The 20,178-nt window shown below is 29.3% G+C and overlaps 1 protein-coding gene across 3 annotated transcripts in view; it reads left to right on the top strand.

Annotated features, from left to right (window-relative positions):
* The window catches only part of Dus3 (Dihydrouridine synthase 3), a 65,618-nt gene that overhangs the window by 9,695 nt on the left and 35,745 nt on the right, over positions 1-20,178 (top strand). For all 3 annotated transcript variants that reach the window (XM_075355673.1, XM_075355672.1, XM_075355671.1), the window contains exons 4-8: positions 1,772-2,105; positions 10,220-10,414; positions 12,388-12,504; positions 18,320-18,496; positions 19,178-19,318. In XM_075355673.1, the coding sequence (XP_075211788.1) occupies positions 1,772-2,105; positions 10,220-10,414; positions 12,388-12,504; positions 18,320-18,496; positions 19,178-19,318 (964 nt within the window). The remainder of the gene's footprint in view (positions 1-1,771; positions 2,106-10,219; positions 10,415-12,387; positions 12,505-18,319; positions 18,497-19,177; positions 19,319-20,178) is intronic.

Here is a 20,178-nt window from a genome sequence, read left to right as displayed (position 1 = left end):
GAGTAAAATATTATTTTAGTAGTTTGCTGTTGGTCCTGCACTTCATTATTGTTTCTCCTAAGTAAAGAAGTTAGATCTTATGCAGAAGTATGATTGGGGAAGAGACCTGGACAGTCTGTTGGTTGAATTAAATCATATTTTGTGGTATAGGAGGTCTGTTCAGAGAATAACTGAACATTTTTAATTACACACCAGTAGAGATATTAGTGACTTGCATTGTGGCATTAGTGGCAGCATTGTGTTCTGCATAACCTCCTCTGTTACCACATGATCTTGTATTGTTGATATCTTGTTTAGTTTTTTTGTTATTGTTATTTGAGTTCAATGTGTTAAAGCGTTAGTGATTTTTGTAATGTGCTATTTTTTGATGATTGAATTTTTATCTCAATGTCATAGCCATAAATCCAGCTTTCATCTCCTGTTATGATCTTTGCATGAATATTTCATTGTCATCGGCTTATCAAGAAGTTTCCAACAAATGTCCACTGGATGTTCTTTCTGCTGTTCAAACATCAGATGAGGAACGAACAAACTTTGCTGCAACTCGATGCATGATCGGTATTACAGTCAAAATGTCATGGAATGTTCAACTTGAGATGCTAACCTCATCTGCAAGTTCTCTGACAGTCAATTGGCAATTTGCATGCACCAGATCGTGATTTTCTGAACACAGGTGTCATCAGTGGAAGTCAAAGGTCTTCCTGGTCAAGGGTCATCTTTTAGATCATGAAAACCATTCATAATGTTACGTATGACCCAGTGCATCATCTCTGTAAGCTTGTTTCAAAAGTTGAAATGTCTCTGTGAAAGTTTTCCTCAGTCTCGTGCAAAATTTTATGTTATATTGTTGCTCCCAAAAATCGCTACTAACACTTAAACAGGTTGTACTCAAATAACAATAACACAAAAAATAAATAAGATATCAATGATCCAAGAACATGTGGTTACAGAGGAGGTTAGCAGGTTATACGGAACAAAATGTCACTAAATATCTCTATCGGCGCATAATTAAAAATGTTCAGTTATTTTCTGAACAGACCTCATATGTGTCTTCTTACAACCTGTCAATTTCCTCTAATGTTTTACAAGAGTAGTATCAGTAAGTAGGTAGTACATCAGTATTGTAGATGCAATTATTTTATATCTGCATTATATTACTTAATGTTTTGTTTTTATATTAAAACCATTATTGTCTTATATAGTATTTAAAATTTTATTTTAAAAAGTTTTCTTAATTTTTAGAAAGTGTTATAAGGTATTTGCTTAGAATTTTGTTTTTATAAGTTATAAGTTAGCAAGACAAAAATTCCATGATAAAATCCTTGGCTACACTGTATTATGTGGAGGGTTAAAATAACAATTACAAAAGAATGTTGAAATATTGAAAAGCAGAATTTTCCTCAGAAATTGTATATTTGTTTATCATATGGCTCACATATGATCTATTAGTTGAATTGGCTGATGTAATTTATGAAATTCTTAATTGATATGAAATATTTTTATTTGTGATTTGGTGTTGTAGTTGATGTATATTTGTTAAATGGAACTAATATTTAATAATAAGCAGGCTGTGATTTTTTGTGATATTTAATAAGTAAATGAAAATATAAGTTTACATATTTGGCTTTGTATTTTTCTATTTATAAAAATTTGTCTTACATTTTATAGTAAAATCATTTCTTTTGAAATCTTATTCACCAAAATACCTTTCATGATGATGAACATATTGAACATTATATTAACAAACTAATACATTTGCATGTTGTTACAGGTTCGGTTCAGACCACATAAATGAAGAAGGACTGAGCATTGTTAATAAAACTATTGAGGAGAAGTGGGAAGCAAATAACTTATTACATACGAAAAATCATTTAACAAAACCTGTCCAAATAGATTTAAGAAAAAGAAAATATGACTTCAGTAAAAGTGAAAAAATACTTGCAAATATAGGTAAAGTAAAAACTAAAAATGAATTAAATTTAAATAAACATGAAAATGAAAAGTGTAATGAAAACGAAAAATGTAATGTAAATGATAATGCTAAGTCTCTTGGTCCAGTTGATGATAGTGATACTGTTCCATTACGGAATGTTGAAAAAAAGAAAGTAAGTAATATATCCTATATATTTCATTAAGATTTATTATTTATTTTTACATTTTTTGTAATGTGTTTTGCTATTATAAACATAAAGTTGATTTTCATTTATTGAATTTATGAATAAAAATTTCTTACGTAAAACTATTTCAAATTTTCTTTACTTTTTTCAGGCAATTAAAATATTTTATTATATTGAATTGCTTGAACAAAGAAAAATAAATATAAGACTACGTATAAAAATGTATTTATAACATGAATGACGCTTTAAAATACTTATAACCTAATTTCAGTAACATTACATACACTCAGTAAGACAGACATTTTATGAGTGTATGTTACTTTGAATCAGTTTTGAACACAACTGAGCCAGCGTATTAACCTTTTAATCCCTAAAAAAATGAACTGTGCCTACAGCTTGAGTTTTTTTCCCCCTAATAATACTTTTTAAAACGTGTTATTTGCACTAACAACAACTGATTTGTACTGGTTTTTAACTTAGTTAGGGCCTGCATGTTATTAAATAATTGTTCAAAAGGTTGCAAATAATCCAAGGGGGTGGAATCCCTAATTATAAATTAATGTTGTACTGATAAGAAAAATATTTTTGTACAGGTACACTTACTATTAACTGTTTTCTTTATGTTATGAGCATAAAATAAAATTATACGTAGGCCTACTAAACATATTTGCTGCCTGTAAAATGTAACCAGAATAACAGCTACTTTGTTTTCAACAGTATCAGAACTGTCATTATCATTCAGGCTAAATAATATAGTATCACACTATCCTTAAAAATAACATACATAATCAAAATGTTTTTCTCAGATAACAAGGTGAATACGATTCAAAAGAGTAACAAAAAACACAGCCTTCTGAATGTATTACTGTTTGTAAATTGAAAAAAGTACCTTAAATTCATAACATAGTGCATTACTAGTATTAACAGAATGAATTTTCATGTATGGACATAGTAAATAAGATCACAACATACTGGTACATGTGTCGCCATGTAGAGACAATTGGGCACCAACGCACTGGAATGTTTGTAGGGATTAAAAGGTTAAAACCGATGTACTATTTCTTCAGTAGTGCTAATAATTAGAATTAATTAATTTGCTGTTTACTATAATTTACTGCTGCCCAGTAGTGCTGACAATAACAAAAAATCAAACATTTAGTTGGTCATTATTAATTACAAAGAATATTTTTTTTAACAAATTGACTGCAATTACAGTCAAATAGATGAAGTTAAACCTATTTGTCAAAACTCAATTCAAAAGATTCAAAAGAGTAACAAAAAACACAGCCTTCTGAATGTATTACTGTTTGTAAATTGAAAAAAGTACCTTAAATTCATAACATAGTGCATTACTAGTATTAACAGAATGAATTTTCATGTATGGACATAGTAAATAAGATCACAACATACTGGTACATGTGTTGCCATGTAGAGACAATTGGGCACCAACGCACTGGAATGTTTGTAGGGATTAAAAGGTTAAAACCGATGTACTATTTCTTCAGTAGTGCTAATAATTAGAATTAATTAATTTGCTGTTTACTATAATTTACTGCTGCCCAGTAGTGCTGACAATAACAAAAAATCAAACATTTAGTTGGTCATTATTAATTATAAAGAATATTTTTTTTAACAAATTGACTGCAATTACAGTCAAATAGATGAAGTTAAACCTATTTGTCAAAACTACTTATTTGAGAAATTATCAATCCTTGACAAATTGCTGACATCGGTTTATTATTACTGACCTTTCTAATTCTTTCTTTGCCATAATTTTGCTACAGAAAATACCCTGTGTTGTATAAATTAGCAGTTGAACTTAAATGAAAGAAGTATTTTATTTTTTTATTAGATAACATTGCTAATTTATCTATTTATATCATTGTATGTACACGCATGAATACATTGGTTTTATGCAATCTATCTATTATGCAATTTTTTTTGCGATTAGGTTATTCATCAGTTAAAAATTAAAATATCGGTAGACATTAATATTAGGGTCATTCCATGTCAAGTGGTCCAGTTTTGAAGATTGTCCCCAGTTGACCATCTCCAATTAATAATTTCAGCTCTTTATCTGCTGTGGCTGACTTTTTGTGGCCTCTTAAAAAAAGGGTACTTACTTATACAGAGTGATTCAAAGAAACGGGAAATTTTGAAAGTTGTGTTGTAGCCGTGGGCGATTGGTACCACTTGATTAGTGGCGCCAGCCTCTCTAACATAACCTGCCATTTAGTTGTCATGGATCCTTGGAGTGGTGCGCAACGTGCATTTGCTGTCAAAGCGTTTTACAAAAACAATGACAGTGTGGAGGGAGCGTGTAGAGAATATCGCCGTCATTTTAATCTGGGACGGCACGACCGTGTTCCATCAGCACATGTAATTAAAACATGGATATCTAATTTTGAGGATTACAGTGACGTCGGCTCATTAGGTAGCCATGCTTGAAACCTTTATTGTAGAACAACAAAAGAGATTTCCACCAATTCATAACACAGCCTGGTTTCAACAAGATGGAGCAACGTCACATACTGCACGAATATCGATGACAGCTGTACGCCGATTGTTTGGACAGCATGTCATTTCACAAAATGGTGACATTAGATGGCCTCCCAGATCGCCTGATCTCTCAGCTTGCGATTACTTTTTGTGGGGTCACCTTAAAAGCAAAGTGTTCTACAGTAGACCTGCTACAACGGAAGAACTGAAGGCAATGATTCGAGAAGCAATTGTGGAAATTCCAGTTGAGATGTTACGTCAAACCATGAACAATCTAACGAAGAGACTTCGTGAGTGTTTCCGTAGAAGAGACCTGCAAGATGTCATCTTTAAAAAATAAACTAAAATGTATGTATCCTAAAATGGCAACATTTGTACAATTACATGAAATAAAATTCATTTTCTAAAAAAAATTTTTCATTAACATTATTTAATTTTTTTTAATTTCCCCTTTCTTTGAATCACCTGTATATAGCTAGCTACATGTAAAAATTGTTATATTTAACAATTTCTATAGCAATAATAAAGATATAGATTCAAATTTTGGTACTGTTTGTTAACTTTTTATGCTACATCCGAATATGTTAGTCAGAAGTTTCTTTTGTGGAACCTAGTTTTGAGATATAGCAGATAGCCAAAAATTTGTCGCAACATTTTGGAAGTCAAAGTTTGAGCTTATGTATTTCCTTATCTAATTCTTTTATCGGAATGAGACTCTGTAATTTGAAAAAATAAATAATTATGTTTAGCATCCTGCTGTTTCAAAGCAATTGGAATCTATCAGGAGAAATCCATCACCAAATTTGGTCAAAAATTCTTTATCATGATTTTTGGCTCATCTTGGAAGGCTTATATCTCAGGTATACCTTCTCAGGCTTTGTAGTTTTATAGTAGGTGGAAAGGGCAGCTTTTAAACAACATAATCCATGCATTTTGTTTTTTGACCCATATATTGTAGTAGATCATGTGACAAATTTTTAATCTGTGGACATTTCTAGTTAATTAAAACAACTGAAGGTGGAAAAACATTCAGTGCTTCAGAATGTTAATAGATTTCTTAAAAAATGTTCTAAAATTTGCAGTGTTCTAGAAAATTTTGGACTATTGTAGAATTTACTAATCTGATTTGAAAAAGTACATTTTTTTCTCTAAAACGTTCTAGAAATTTCTAGAATGGGAAAACTCCATTCTACAGAACATTCTGGAAAATCTCATTTCCTCTAGAACATTCTGGAATCTTCTTTATTTTGAAGAAAGGTTATATAAGCCATCAACTTTTTGTAAATTAGCATAGTTGTTAGTGAATAACTTCTATAATCAGTTGTAACTTTTATTTTTATCTCCAACTGTGTTTTGAATTGTTTTAAAATGAGTAAAGTTCTTGGCCCCTGCCATTTTGGCAAATCTGATGGCTCTGAATACCACAAGTCTTTAATGTTTAATTATGGAAAAGCATTTTCGTTGCCTGTGAAAGAACTATCAGCAATGGACATAAAACTTTTACAGCGGTCTAGATTTAGCTTTAATGAAGATGCTGACATATGTTCCTATCATAAATCTGTTTTGTTGACAAAGTTTGAATTCCTACAGAAGGATGGATTACAGAAGGCTATAATCCATTTGGAAAAGAGTCAAACAAAGCCAGAAAGGATTGTGGCCTATTGATATTGATTCTGCTGACCAATTAAAAGCTTTAACAAATTATGACTTCAAGGCAGTTCAAAAAGTATGCCCATATTAGGCCCATTATGCCTATGATGTAGGCAAGAATTGGTTCAAAGAGAGATTCAGCCAAAGGATGATCAACCAGAATCAGAATCTAGTGATGTGAAAATGCAAGAGGCTTCTGGAAGAGTGGATGCTTCACTGTCACCATTTGAAGTCTCTCTTTGAAGCTTAAATATATCAGCAGACTGGATTCAAAAGATTACCTGAAGAAAAGGGTAAGAAGAGTACAAGATGCTATTGTTGCTACTACAGCAGCAGTTGCTGCTGTTTTGAGTGTTGCTGATGTAATGCAAACATTAAAGATTAAGCAGTGTCAAGGATGTAAAGATCTGGATATTGTAATTGAAGAGCTCAAAGCCAAACTTTTAATCTCAGCTTGCCCACAACAAGTTCAGTTTGACATTGGCACCCAATAGCTGGAGTATTGAGAAAATAGCTGATGAAATCCAGGTCTCAGTGTGAATCTTGAAGCAGGCTAGGCAGCTCGAATATGAAGTTGATATTTTGGCGACACCAGAAAAAAAAGAGGAAAAAATTGAAGCATGTTATTTAGACAATGGATCCCAAAATTTTTTGATGATGAATTTTCCTGAATCTGTCCAAGAAAAAAAGATTTTGTTTCATTTAGGATCAGTGGTGAAAAAGTCCATATGCAGAAACATCTGCCTCTGTGCAATTTAAAAGAGATGTTCATAGCTTACTGCACACATTATGGCCTTGAAATTGGCTTCTCAAAATTTTGTGAACTTAGGCCAAAGTGGTGCATTACAGTTGGTGCTGCTGGCACATGTTCATTGTTGTTCAGTGTTTGTACTCATTCATCAATATGTTAACCTCATGATACCTGCAATATCCATCAAGGATGACTACAAGTTATTAATTGAGAAAACTGTCTGGAGCTTAGAATCTAAGAAATGTATGCTACAACATTGTGAACAGTATCCTGGAAAAACTGGATTGGAATTATATTTATTAGATTAGCTTAAAAATTACAACTTCGAGGAACTAGTAGAATATAAGCAGTGGATTCATCAGACAGAGACACATTGGAGACACAACAGGCGACTATGGAAAATTTTATTAAAGAGCTTTCTTAAAGGTTTTTTGCCTGACTACCCACTATTTTGTTTCAAAACATCAAAGTTCATATTTAAAACAACTGAAGGAAAATTTAAATGATAATCATACCATTATCCTGATGGATTTTGCTGAGAACTATTTGTTTGTTGTGCAATATGCTGTACAGAGATTATATTAGAAAAACGGCCAGGCTACACTGCATCCATTCATGGTTTATTACAATAAAAGCTAGCTTCAGAATCTTAGCATTTGTATGGTCAGTGATTGTCTGCGCCATGATATCAGTGCTGTTCATATATTTTTGACTTAACTGATCAAATACTTGAAGGCAGTGACTGAAATAAACATATACACTATTTCAGTGATGATCAACTGCTTAATATAAGAATTTTATCAATTTTTGCCACCATGAAGAAGACTTTGAGATGACAGCTGAATGGAACTTCTTGGTATTAGCCACGGAGAATCACCTTGTAATGGAATTGGGGTATGACAAAAAAAATTAGCAGTATGTGCCAATTTTCAGCAACCTGTAGAAAGCCAGATATTGATACCAAGAGACTTATTTGAATTTTGTAAAGAAAATATACCAGGAATTAGGCTATTTTTTATTCCAGGAAAAGAAGTTGAGAGAATCTGACCTGAATAGGAAATATGGTTTAGTAGTGGTGACACAATTGCTAGAATAAGAGAACCACCACTTTAAGCCAGTTAGCAAAGCTAAAATCCAAGCAGAGTCTCAAATGTACCAGTTTGCAACCAGGCCAATATGTGGCTTGCATGTGTGATAATACTTGGTGGATTGTAAATATATGTGATATATCTTTTGAAGAACATGATGTCCTCATTAGTTTTATGCACTCTTATGGTGCAGCTTGTTCTTAGCATTACCCCCCCCCCCAGAAAGGACACTTGCTGGATTCCAGAACTGTACATTTTTGCTACTCTTGAAGCACCATCAATGACATCATCAGGACAACATTATATATATCCATAATAGATCCACTCTATGATTGAGAAACAATATAAGGTGAAGTGGAATTAAAAGTATTGTGCTAAAAGGTTTCTGACTATTTTAGATATTTTTATTTTATTTTATTTTGAATCTACTGTGTTCTATAGTATTGTAATACTTTATTGCACTACGTATTTACTATTTCAACTATATTTCATTTTGTTTATGATTTTAATACTTTTGTGTATATGTAATAAATATTTTTAAAAATTGTGCTTGCCATAAAAGATATAATTAGTTGAAACTGTCCCCCTGCACTCAGTAGGATGCAAGGTACAGCTAATACAGTTAACAACTTTGGTATTAACAGGCAGCAAAACTGATGATAAAAAACTACTTTCTACTAAAGAGTATTCATTTAATCAATAAACATACAGAAAAATTGCTTCCTGTGTGAAAAATGCATTATTTTTCAATTGTATTTTCTGCACTTTTAAACTATGGGACAAAAAACAAACTGTATGGATTTTGTAGTTTAAAAGTTGCTTTTTCTGACTATTATAAAACTAACAAAATCTAAGTACATATACCTGAGATATAATCTTTCAAAGGTAGGTCAAAAATTGAGCTAAAAAATGTTTGAGCAAATGAATATCTCCTGACATAAGCCTCCAGTTGCTTTGAAACTTTAGGATGTTTACGCATAATTATACCCTTTTTCAAGTTACAGAGTCTTGTTCCAATTAAAGTACAAATAAGGAATAATATAAGCTGAAACTTTGACTTGGAATATGTTGCAACAACTTCTTAGCTGAATTTCAGCTGCTATATCTCAAAACCAGGTGGTAAAGAAACTTATAAATAACATACTTGAATGAATTCAGCATAAAATGTCAACAGAAAGTATTAAAAATCAAACCTATGGCTTTATTATTGCCTTCAAAATTATAAGTAGTTATAATTTTTTGCATGTATGCCTTTTTTCAAGAGATTACAGAAAATCAGCAATAGCAAATATAGAGCTACAATTTGGTAAAATTGCATTTAAGACCACAGTAAATTGTTCATGCAAAATTTGATGAAGTTTGGAGGTGGTCGACTGAGGATCCCTGGTCCACTTAATATGGAATGACCCGTTAATAGTTTTACTAATTTAAGTTTCTGGAAGATTGTGAGGCCGAGATTTACATAATAGATATCTCAATTTCAACCATTCACTAGAAAATAAAAGAGCCCCTAAAAAAGCTCAAAAATACAGTTGCTGACTACCAACAAGCTTCCTTAAAGAAGATACAGACCAATCATTATCAGGTGGTGCTAGTAAAGTACTGTAGAATGGACCAGTATAGTGACTGGCCAACTTAATCCCATTGCACCTATAAAGGGATTTTCCTTTTATCCAGAAAAAGGATGAAAGATAAGAAATGAAGGATGGAGAAGGGGTGACTATTCTAACCTTAGGAGAGATTACCAGTTTCTCAAAAAGCAGAGCAATCTATTAACTTGCAATCAGATATTTTATTTTGGTTATAAAAAATACCACAGTTATTTTCTAAATTACTTACTTTTCATAATTACTTTCTACATCTTTCTTTTCTTTTTATCTTCATCTTTGTTTGTACCATCTGATTCTGATATTGCATCACAGATTTTCTGTTTTAAGTAATTACATAGCAATAATATTTTTTTTCATTTGAGATATGAAACTACTAATTTTGCTGTTATTGTTAATGTGAGTAGTTGTCAGCGAGTGTAATTGTTAAGTAAAGATAATTTCTGAATGTTCTTTAAATATAAAAATCAAAATATTATACATTGTAAAAAAATATAGCCTTTATAGATTAACTGGAAAGATAAATTGTATTTATCACCGCTTACAACTGTTGGTAATCTGCCATTCCGACGCATCTGTAAAGAATATGGTGTTGATGTAACTTGTGGCGAGATGGCAATGGCTTCGTCTATACTGCAAGGTAGCAATCTTGAATGGGCACTTATTAAGAGGCATTGCACTGAAGATTTGTTTGGTGTCCAGGTTAGTATTAATTAATGTGTATACTAGATTAAAATGTGTTATTTATTTTAATTAAAAATTATTTCATTATGTATGTTTAGACTTATTAAATCATACAAAGAAAAATCCATTCTGAAACAATAAAAAAAAGTGTTCAGTTACTGTTAGTAAAATAATAATAATAATGTAATATTCTGTTCTACAATCGCTTTACATTGTCAACATGTAAACTACTAATTTTTTTTAAATTAAAATAAAATCATTTTTTCTTTATCAAAGAGATGAAAAAGGTTCATTTGCTAACATACTATTTCTGTTTTCTGATAATGTCATTTTTTCCATTTAATCTATTTCATTATCTATTATCTATAAAAGCATGTTTCTCTATATTTAAAAAAAAAGAACAGTAAAGCAATGTAAAGCTATCACTTTTTAATAAGAAAACATTACACATATGTTGATGTAAAGCAAAGACACCGTGTTTGACTAACCAATTACAAGAAATTAGAATAATACTAATGAAATAAATAAAAACTATCACACTTTGTTAAAGGGCCACAATGATGAAAATAAAACTATCTATTATTACTATGAATTGCTATTTGTACCCAAATTAGATATGAACTTGTATTAATACAATGCGAATAAATGCAAGAATAGCAATCATGTCATTTTATGTAATGGCAAATCAACTAGAAATAAATGAACTACCGTGATTGTGGATGAATTAAAGAGGGGTGTTTTGATTGACTGATATTACTAGTAGTGAGAAGTAATGTCAATGGAAAAGCAGTGTTTAGCTTGTTATATACAGCAACAAGCTAGAAGGAGGAAAACAATTTTTTTATTGTTATGGTCACCTTACTCAACTTTAATATAGTGCATTTCATCCTAGGTTTTTTGTAATAATTGTAATAGGATTGTGAACTTATTTAGTTACCAATAGCAATTATGAATCTGTGTCAAGGATCTTAACTATCTAACTTTAAGTATGGATAAAACCATTTTAATGTGCTTTTCAGGTAGTGTTCTCATGAATAGTATTCCATTTATGGTAATAGTAGTGTTTCTGTTAACCATTGTGCAAAATTTTTGGCTGTCTTTTTGAAGTGAAATTTTTGTAGGATAACCATATCTATTTTGTTCCAAACAAAATGAACCGTACTGTTTTGCTTTGAGCGCCTAATCAACTACTTAGCTTTGAATTGTTTTTTAATATTTATTATACATTGTGTACTCCCATTTTAAATATAATATTGCTTCTTGGAGCTGCTTCAAAAAACTCAGAAGTTTTAAAGTACAAAAAATAGGCTGTGAGATCTTTGTTTGGTACTGGTAATTATGATTTCTATGAATTGATTTTCTGTGGATAGAAAACTGGCATTTTTCAATGTGCAACTTAGTTTATAAAAAAGAGAAAGTAAAAAGTAATATATATATATATATATATATATATATATATATTACTTTTTTATATTCTACAATTCTGTAATATTTAAATACACAATCAATGTCTGCATTTACCAGCAGATTGCGATCATAGTAGCATCATTTCTTTTTCCTCCCAGGGAAACTGATATGATTGTTAATCATTATCTGTCTTTCATATCCTTTTTTTTTAACCTGCAGAACCACCATTAAGTATTGCTTCAGAGGATGAGATGAATGATTTGTAGCATGTGAAAATGCCATGCCTGCCCGGAATTTCATATCCCAACACATTCATATAAAAATCCTTGAGCATCTTTTCTTTATTACAATCATATTTTAGCCCTTTATAGACCAACAAAAGTATCTATTTATTTTTATAACAACATCGATTATTAATACAAACAGTACTGTTGCTTACTGTTGACAGTACTACCGCTAATTTATTCTGGTTGTACTCATTCATTTGATCAAATAATAATTGAGTTGTTTTAATATGGAAACGTTAAATACTTTTAAATATTATTGATTTCTTTTTTTTTTTTAATATAATCATTATTTTTCAGGTTTGTGGTAATAATCCATATGTTATGACAAAATGTGCTCAGGTTCTTCAAGATCAAACTGATATTAACTTTGTTGATATTAATTTAGGTTGTCCAATTGATCATGTGTATCAGCAGGTTGGTTTTGATATTAAATTTAATTTTAAGGTTAATTTTGATATTTAATCACAAAAAAAACTATTTGGTATTTATTTATAAGGTCTTTTTAAGTTTTGTACTATTCTGTATTCGTTGATTGTGTTCTACATACAGTCTGCATGTTGTGTTATTGTTACACATATTTAGTGCTGAGAAATGCTAATTTAAAAAAAAGCAGTTGTTTATGTAGTATTAAATAAAGACATGTTATTTGCCTCAATATCTTTAAAAAACTACTAAACAGATAATAAAGTTCCTTTATTAATTAAAAGCTTTGTGAAAGATTAAGGCTACATAGGAATTAATTATCTCACCTGACACCCCAACTTGCAGTAGTAATCTTTTCCTTCTTTGACACTTCACTAATAATATATAAATAAATGAATTGACTATGAGAAAATTGTTCCTCATATTTTCTCAAGACTTTTACAATGGAATCCCACCGAAATAATGGAGGGGTAAAAATTTATACTTTATTTGAACCATTATTTTTCAGCTGTGTTCTGGGAATTAGTAAAGCAAATTATGTCTAAAAGATTAGGGTACCCCTTCCATATGATCTGAACCCTTATACTCTCTCAAAATAATGAAAAATTGAAATATTGTTATATTGAATGTTTCTGATATATATATTTCACATATTATTATGAAAATTAAAAGTAGTTTATTCATTTTGTGATATGAATATTCTACTTTTTCTAGAAGGTAATTAATTAATTGTCTAGTCTCTTTTTTCAAAACATTTCCCATCAGCTTTTTATGAGGACTTTGTAACTCCAATGCCAATTTAATTTTTTATTTTTTTAGGTTATAATTTTCTTTGTGTTTACTTGTATATTTTTTGGCTTTTACTTATTAATTGTCTCCTTTTTATTTGTTAATAATTGTTTTTTAATAAAAGCTTTTTTAATTATTTTTTTTGTTCAAAAGGAGGATTAGTTACTATACCTAAATAATTAGTACTATACCCTAAATTTATTTTTTAAAAAAATTGTATATTAGAATAAATCCGTATTTTAGTGCCTAGATCATCACTATTGGAACAGATGAGCTAGAACTGTATACATTTACTACCAGTGGCTATATTATTCAATTTTTATATGTGTTTCTTCTACAGATCTGGTGTTTCCATCCTCTGTGCAATCTTATAATATATTAGGACTGCTCCCCTTTTGTTTACATTGGTTATATTAACTTTGCAATTCTGGATTTTTATAGTGGTCCAAATTAAAAGTATGGAGTGTAGTTCACAATGGGCACAGGCAACCACAATAACTTAATGTCTGGTCATAAAGTTTTAATAATATCTAATTTCATGTGTAGTATTCTGAAATATTTTTTAACTTGTTTCATAAATGCAGCTTTTGTTAAAGATTGAAAACTTGCAATGGCAGTAGGAAATTTATTGTTTTATTCTCTAAAATTTGCAATTAATTGGAAGTCACAGATCATAAATTTCTCTCAAAAAAACTATTGAGTTGCTGGATTATTTACAGATTTAAACAGTACCTGCTTCCTATTATATTTTTTAAATCAAAATCCAGTGCTCTTCCCAATTTGTCACAGTTTTTTTGTTAGAAATTGAAGGCAAATCAGGTATGCTATCTTGCAACGTCTGTCTTAAGTTTTTCTGTAGTTGGAGACAGTTTATTTAATAAAAATTTATTGTTTGCTGAATAACAAAGCTGTCAATTATTATGCTTGGCAGGGACAGTAATGAAGTGCATGTCTTTTACAGACAGATGGTTGGATTATTATCAAAGTCTTCTTCCAACTTCAGTTTTCATGACTAAAATTAAAATCAAGATGAGGCATTCTGATACATATTTCTACATCAGATATCTTTTTTGCCTCTTTTTCTCCTTCTAGCTCAAAAAAAACAAAGTATATTTTCTTCTTTTCTCCTAAAACAAAGTTCTTCTGTAAGGCCTGATGATTGTATGACTATCACTCAACAAATATTCAATATAGTGATATGAAAAACGTAATGTATTTTGGGATTTCCGTTGGAATTTGGAAATCTAAAGCAAATCCAAAGTTATTTGCTGATAGAAATGAAACTAAACAGTAAATTAATGTAAAAAATGTATCAAAAGTGTAGATAGTATCTATCATATGAATCATTCTGCCTTAATTACTGTTATTTAATATCATAATTACTGCAGACAAATACGTTACGATAGAAGTAATTTACCTGCACTCATTAATATATTTTAAATGATAGTATGATTTAATTGTGATATAAACTTCATTATTACTAATAAATAACACATTTAAGTATAATACACACCTGCCATTATGATGGGTTGATCATAATAAAATTATGATTTAAATATTTTTAATTTGCTGTTTCTTTTCATATAGATTATTAATAAGTGATTATTAAAATATAATAACGGGGACAAAATAGCCAATAAAACAAATATTTTTATTATCAGATGACATCATATTCAAATTTGGAACACGTGTTGCAAAATGAAAATAGTAAAATACTGGAAAGTAAAAATGCTTATAATGTGATATACAAACACATAAATAATGACTATAAATAAAAAATTGGAAAATTTGAACAATGCTATGAATCACTTTGTCTTCATTCATTTACTGACTTACTGGCAACTAACTTCTTTTTTCATTTCAGTACCATTCATATAAATTAGTGAGACATTCAAAAAAGAGAAATGTTTATGAAATGTATATATTCAGATGTTATTCCTTCAGTATGGTGTGAAGGAACATAATACCTGCCATATACAACAACCAAATACAGATATCTAATGGCCTTTTAAAACTGATTGGGGTTAACACCAGAAAAGATAACTGAATAGAATCTTTAATAAAAAATGTGCAAGTGTAAAGATTCACAAATATTGCATATAGTACATAAAGTTTCCAAAAGAGCCATTGAAATGGAAAATAAAATAGCCATGTTTACCAATAATCATGTAACTAAAAATAATTTCAGTTTTTTTCAAAAATTAGATGAGATCAAGCGAATAATAACCATAGTTATGGTTTAGAAAATAAACATTCATGTTATGGTCAAAAAATAAAATATAAAAAGTGTGTTGAAAACTTATCTCCACAAATCACTGTTATATACAGAAAATGTTCCGAATCTGATAAATGTTTTATGAAAAGCCAATTAATCTTAAAACATGACAACATAAATAATACATCATGGGGCAATAATAAAATAACAGCTGCAGCATCTGTGAATAGATTGTAGAAAATTACAGGATTGCAAACTTATATTTTCCAGAGCAATTACATCGATTTCCAACACTTACATATCACACACATAATGGGAATTGTAGCAGAAATCATTCAATTAAACAATTTAACTACACTATCAATAATATATTTTTTTTAATTAAGTTTTTTAAAAAGTAATTAACTATGAATAATTATAAATAACTGTAAATAATATTCATATTAATTAACATTAATGAATTATTCACATTTGTAAATTTCTTATTAATAATTCATGTGATTAGATAAAATTAATTTTATGTTAAGTTAATTTTTATTGTTATTTATTCCTGTATTCATCTTTAACTTAAATTATTACATTTGGATATTGTTAAATAATTTAAGTTTCCTGATAATTGTTGAGTTTATTTAATCATTGTTTTAAGGTATAAGATGCTATTATATCAAATAAAGTGTGAAAATTTTAACAGTTCTGTGAATCACCATATCCTCATTGATTTACTGACTTACTGGCAATTAAATTCTATATTCATTTCAGAACCAGACTCTTATCAATTAGTGAGATATTAAAAAAAGAGATAATATATTGTAAATAATATATTATTATTTACAATATAATAAATTATTATATTTGTATCTCTTTTTGTAGTTTGTAATTAACAAATATTAAATTTATAAAAATATTAGTTTTGACCAGTTTATACATTACAATGAATTAAGACAACTACTTGGGTATGTTGTCTGATCAGCGACTGAAAATATTATATCACCAATGTTAACTACTTGTACTCATGCTTACAAACTTGACAACAATTTTCTGACCAATTTCTTGTGGATAATAATGTTCTGAATGTTCCCTTCACCCCTAATGAAGCAGTAAATATTTCTCTCTTAATGTTAAACAATCTAATAAAACTCTAAATAAATTCAAGTTAGTGATAGCTGGGTAAATTCCATATTCATCTATTTAAAATAACGACAAAGACATAGTCTAAACTCTTTCGATTTAATGTCAAATGGGAACAAAAAAAAATGATTTTACTAATTGAATAACAGCTCTTAAAATTGTTGAAGATATAAATTTGAATTATTAGGAGTTACTGAAATAGGCTACATTTTGTAAATATTTCTTTGCAGTGTGTGCATTAGTTTTTAATGGCGATTGATCAAGGTTAAGCAACGTGACAGAAGATTCAGAAAATTGTGTCCTTCATTCTCACTACAATAACATATTTTTAAAAAGTAATAAAAAATTGCCTTTTTACACCATTAAATGCAGAACAATATTATCTAAAAGTGGTGTGACTTATTTTGAAATCAGATGGATAATTTTTAATTTATAAATTCAAATTCTACCACATTATTGTATTTTTGTGTCAACAGTAGTTAAGAGTTTCTCTGCGAGTAACATTGACCATGTTGTTACAAGTCTTTGTACTGAAGTAGAGTGAAAGTCTGATTTTTAAGGCTGTTCACCTTCAATTTAGAAGGTACAGCTTGTTGATATTTAACATGAGTAAATGTGACAGACCTATCAACTGGCTCCAAGCTTGCCTGGCTTAACTGCTCCGGACCTCTACTAGTGGAGCTACTTGAAATCATTAGGATATGAGAAATAGCGTAGTACAAGAGAAGAGTTAATTATTAGAATTTTCAATGTGGTACAACTAATATAAAACAATTCTGCTGAAATACAGAAAGCCACCAAAGATATTGTTTGTCTGGGCATTGTGCTATATCCATTTAGCCAAGGAAATTTTCAGCAACTTATTTAATTGTTGGCAACTGTTTTAGCAGTTTACTTTAAATTGGTTTTACTTTTTTTTTAATATTTGTTATTTTTCTAAAATATTTCATTTTTTTTATTTTGTAATATTGAAAATATTATTTTGTTTAATATCTAATTAACAATCGTTCACATTTTGATGTGTTGATTTTAATTAACTTCAGCATTCTTACATTTGTATGTAATTTCATTATAAAATTTATTCATTTTACTCGGAAACAAATTTTGTACAAGTTTTATTTAAAACTTTTATGTATTTAATCCCCATCAAACTAAGTTATTTTATGTCAAACTTAAAATAGTTTGTTAAGTTTGTTTTTCGACCCATCCTTGGACTTTTTCATAAACTATAAAATACAGTTCCTGGACCTATTTGTTTTTTCAATTTTTATATAAGATTTCATAAAAACTGCTAAATTTACCCTTTAATTTGGAACTCAAGAATTACAGTCTGGCTTAATTTTACCAAAGGCACAGACAGAATTCAGGGCAAAAGTTTTTGTCATCTGAGCTCAGTAACAAAAGCATTTCTGAAGCTAAGGTTATGTGTGTCCTTATTTTCACCAGTAGAACATGTCCAAAAAGTTATTTACATTCATCGTGAAATCTCTGTATATGAAAATGAATCATCTCTAAACCCCTAATAGTGATTTTAATTTTTATAATTATCAAGTAAGACAAGTATTTTGACTTTTTCTATATTCATATCATATGAGAAGTTTACATGAAAAGACTTTAAAAAATAATAAGTAAAGAAAGAAAATTGTAATATGTATCAATTTTTTTTTTTTTTAGGGAAGTGGCAGTGGACTTTTGCATAGAGAAAATGTATTGATGACTGTTATTGAAGGTATGAACTCAGTCTTAGATGTACCATTAACAGTCAAGACTAGAACTGGTGTCTACAGTGACAAGAATGTTGCTCATAGTATTATACCTAAATTTTGTGCTGCTGGTATTTCTCTAATAACAGTAGGTATTTATTTTTTATTTTTTATTTAGTCACTAGTTACTAGGTTTTTTAGTTTTCGTTCTCATTAGAGTTTACCTATTATTAATTTAATCTTCTTTTTTATAAAATTTTACCTTTTATTTTTTGTATTATGAGTAATAATAATGATTCAATTATTGACATATGTATTACAGATGTTGTGATTACCATTTACAGGTAGAGATGACAGCACTTATACTATTTAAATATCTTTATAAATTTCAGATTAATAATAATTATGATGAATAATTTATATATTTTAAATAGATAGAAAACTTTTATTTTCATTCTAATTGATTTGTGTATTGGTGTAATATTTTGTTAGATTACTTGGATTATTTTGTAATTAGAATGTAACTTTATATAACTCTTCTTGATCATTAAGTTAATCTGTATAAGAACACACTTTTTGAAAACGAATCAAAAATTATCTATACTTGCCATACATACCTTCAAGGTTGTCATACTGCCTTCTGCACTTGCATGTTTAGAATTAACACAACTGCAGTCACATGTGCGAAATTTGATCCCAATCACATCATTTGCCTTCTGTTTATTTCAGTGTAAATATGTTCACTCTGCTGGCAGTTTGCACCAAGGAGGAACAACAAGCAGTGATCCAATTTTTTTTTTATAACTAATCAGTTTTATTTTTTTTTTAGGTTCATGGTAGATCAAGGGAGCAGAGGTACACAAAAAGTGCAGATTGGAATTACATTGAAGAGTGTGCTAAAATAGCTTCACCTACGCCATTATTTGGAAATGGAGATATTTTGTCTCACCAAGATTATATAGAAACTAGAGTATGTTTACTGTTTAATTTATTTTTATTCCACAAGATCTTCCTCATTTTATTATCATCATGATAAAAAAAACCTGATGTAAATGAGCTCTCGCACTTGATTCTACAAAGTAGTATACTTTTTACAGAGTAATTTTCAAATAAGTATGATAAATCCCTTTTTACAGCTATCAATTCAAGTTATAAGTAGCTAAGCTGAGAAAAAGATATGTCTGTATTCAAGGTTCATGATAGGTAGTTTCAGTATGGGTGTAAAAAAATATTAGTTATGTTCTACTAAACAGAAATTGATTGTGCATAACTTTTACGTCTACCACAAGTTCATTTTCAGTAGAATATATATATATATGCATATATATAATTTTTTAAACATGTTGTCCTGTGTGTTGAATTATAATTATAATTTATAAACCATCAGATACACGTTTATAAAGCAAGATTGATCTTACCTTCAATATAATAAGGTCTTTTCAAATCCTTTACATTCATCATCGGTTATTAAAATTTTAATAACAATTTTAACAATAACAAATTTTTCAAGTTTTATTTTAATAACTGATGATGAATCTAAAGTATTTGAAAAGGCCTCATTAGATTAAAGATGAGATCAATCTTACTTTATATGTTTGTATCTGGTGGTTTATAAGAGAGTTTATAGTGAGAGAGAGAGTTATATTATTAGATAGATCAACCAAAGTACAGAAAAAGTAAAGTAGGATGACTTACCTTATTCCACTATATATGCAGGAGCACTTTTGTGATTTACTCGCATCATCAGCTGCATATGTATTCATCTCAAATTACATTACAAACTTCGTAAAATGTAACCCGTGATGCATTTATCCATTTTATTTAAAATTT

Source organism: Lycorma delicatula, chromosome 2, assembly GCF_047948215.1.
Source record: "Lycorma delicatula isolate Av1 chromosome 2, ASM4794821v1, whole genome shotgun sequence".
NCBI classification, from domain to species: domain Eukaryota; kingdom Metazoa; phylum Arthropoda; class Insecta; order Hemiptera; family Fulgoridae; genus Lycorma; species Lycorma delicatula.
The sequence above is the reverse complement of the archived record's forward strand: the minus strand, read 5'-3'. Positions and strand labels throughout refer to the sequence as shown.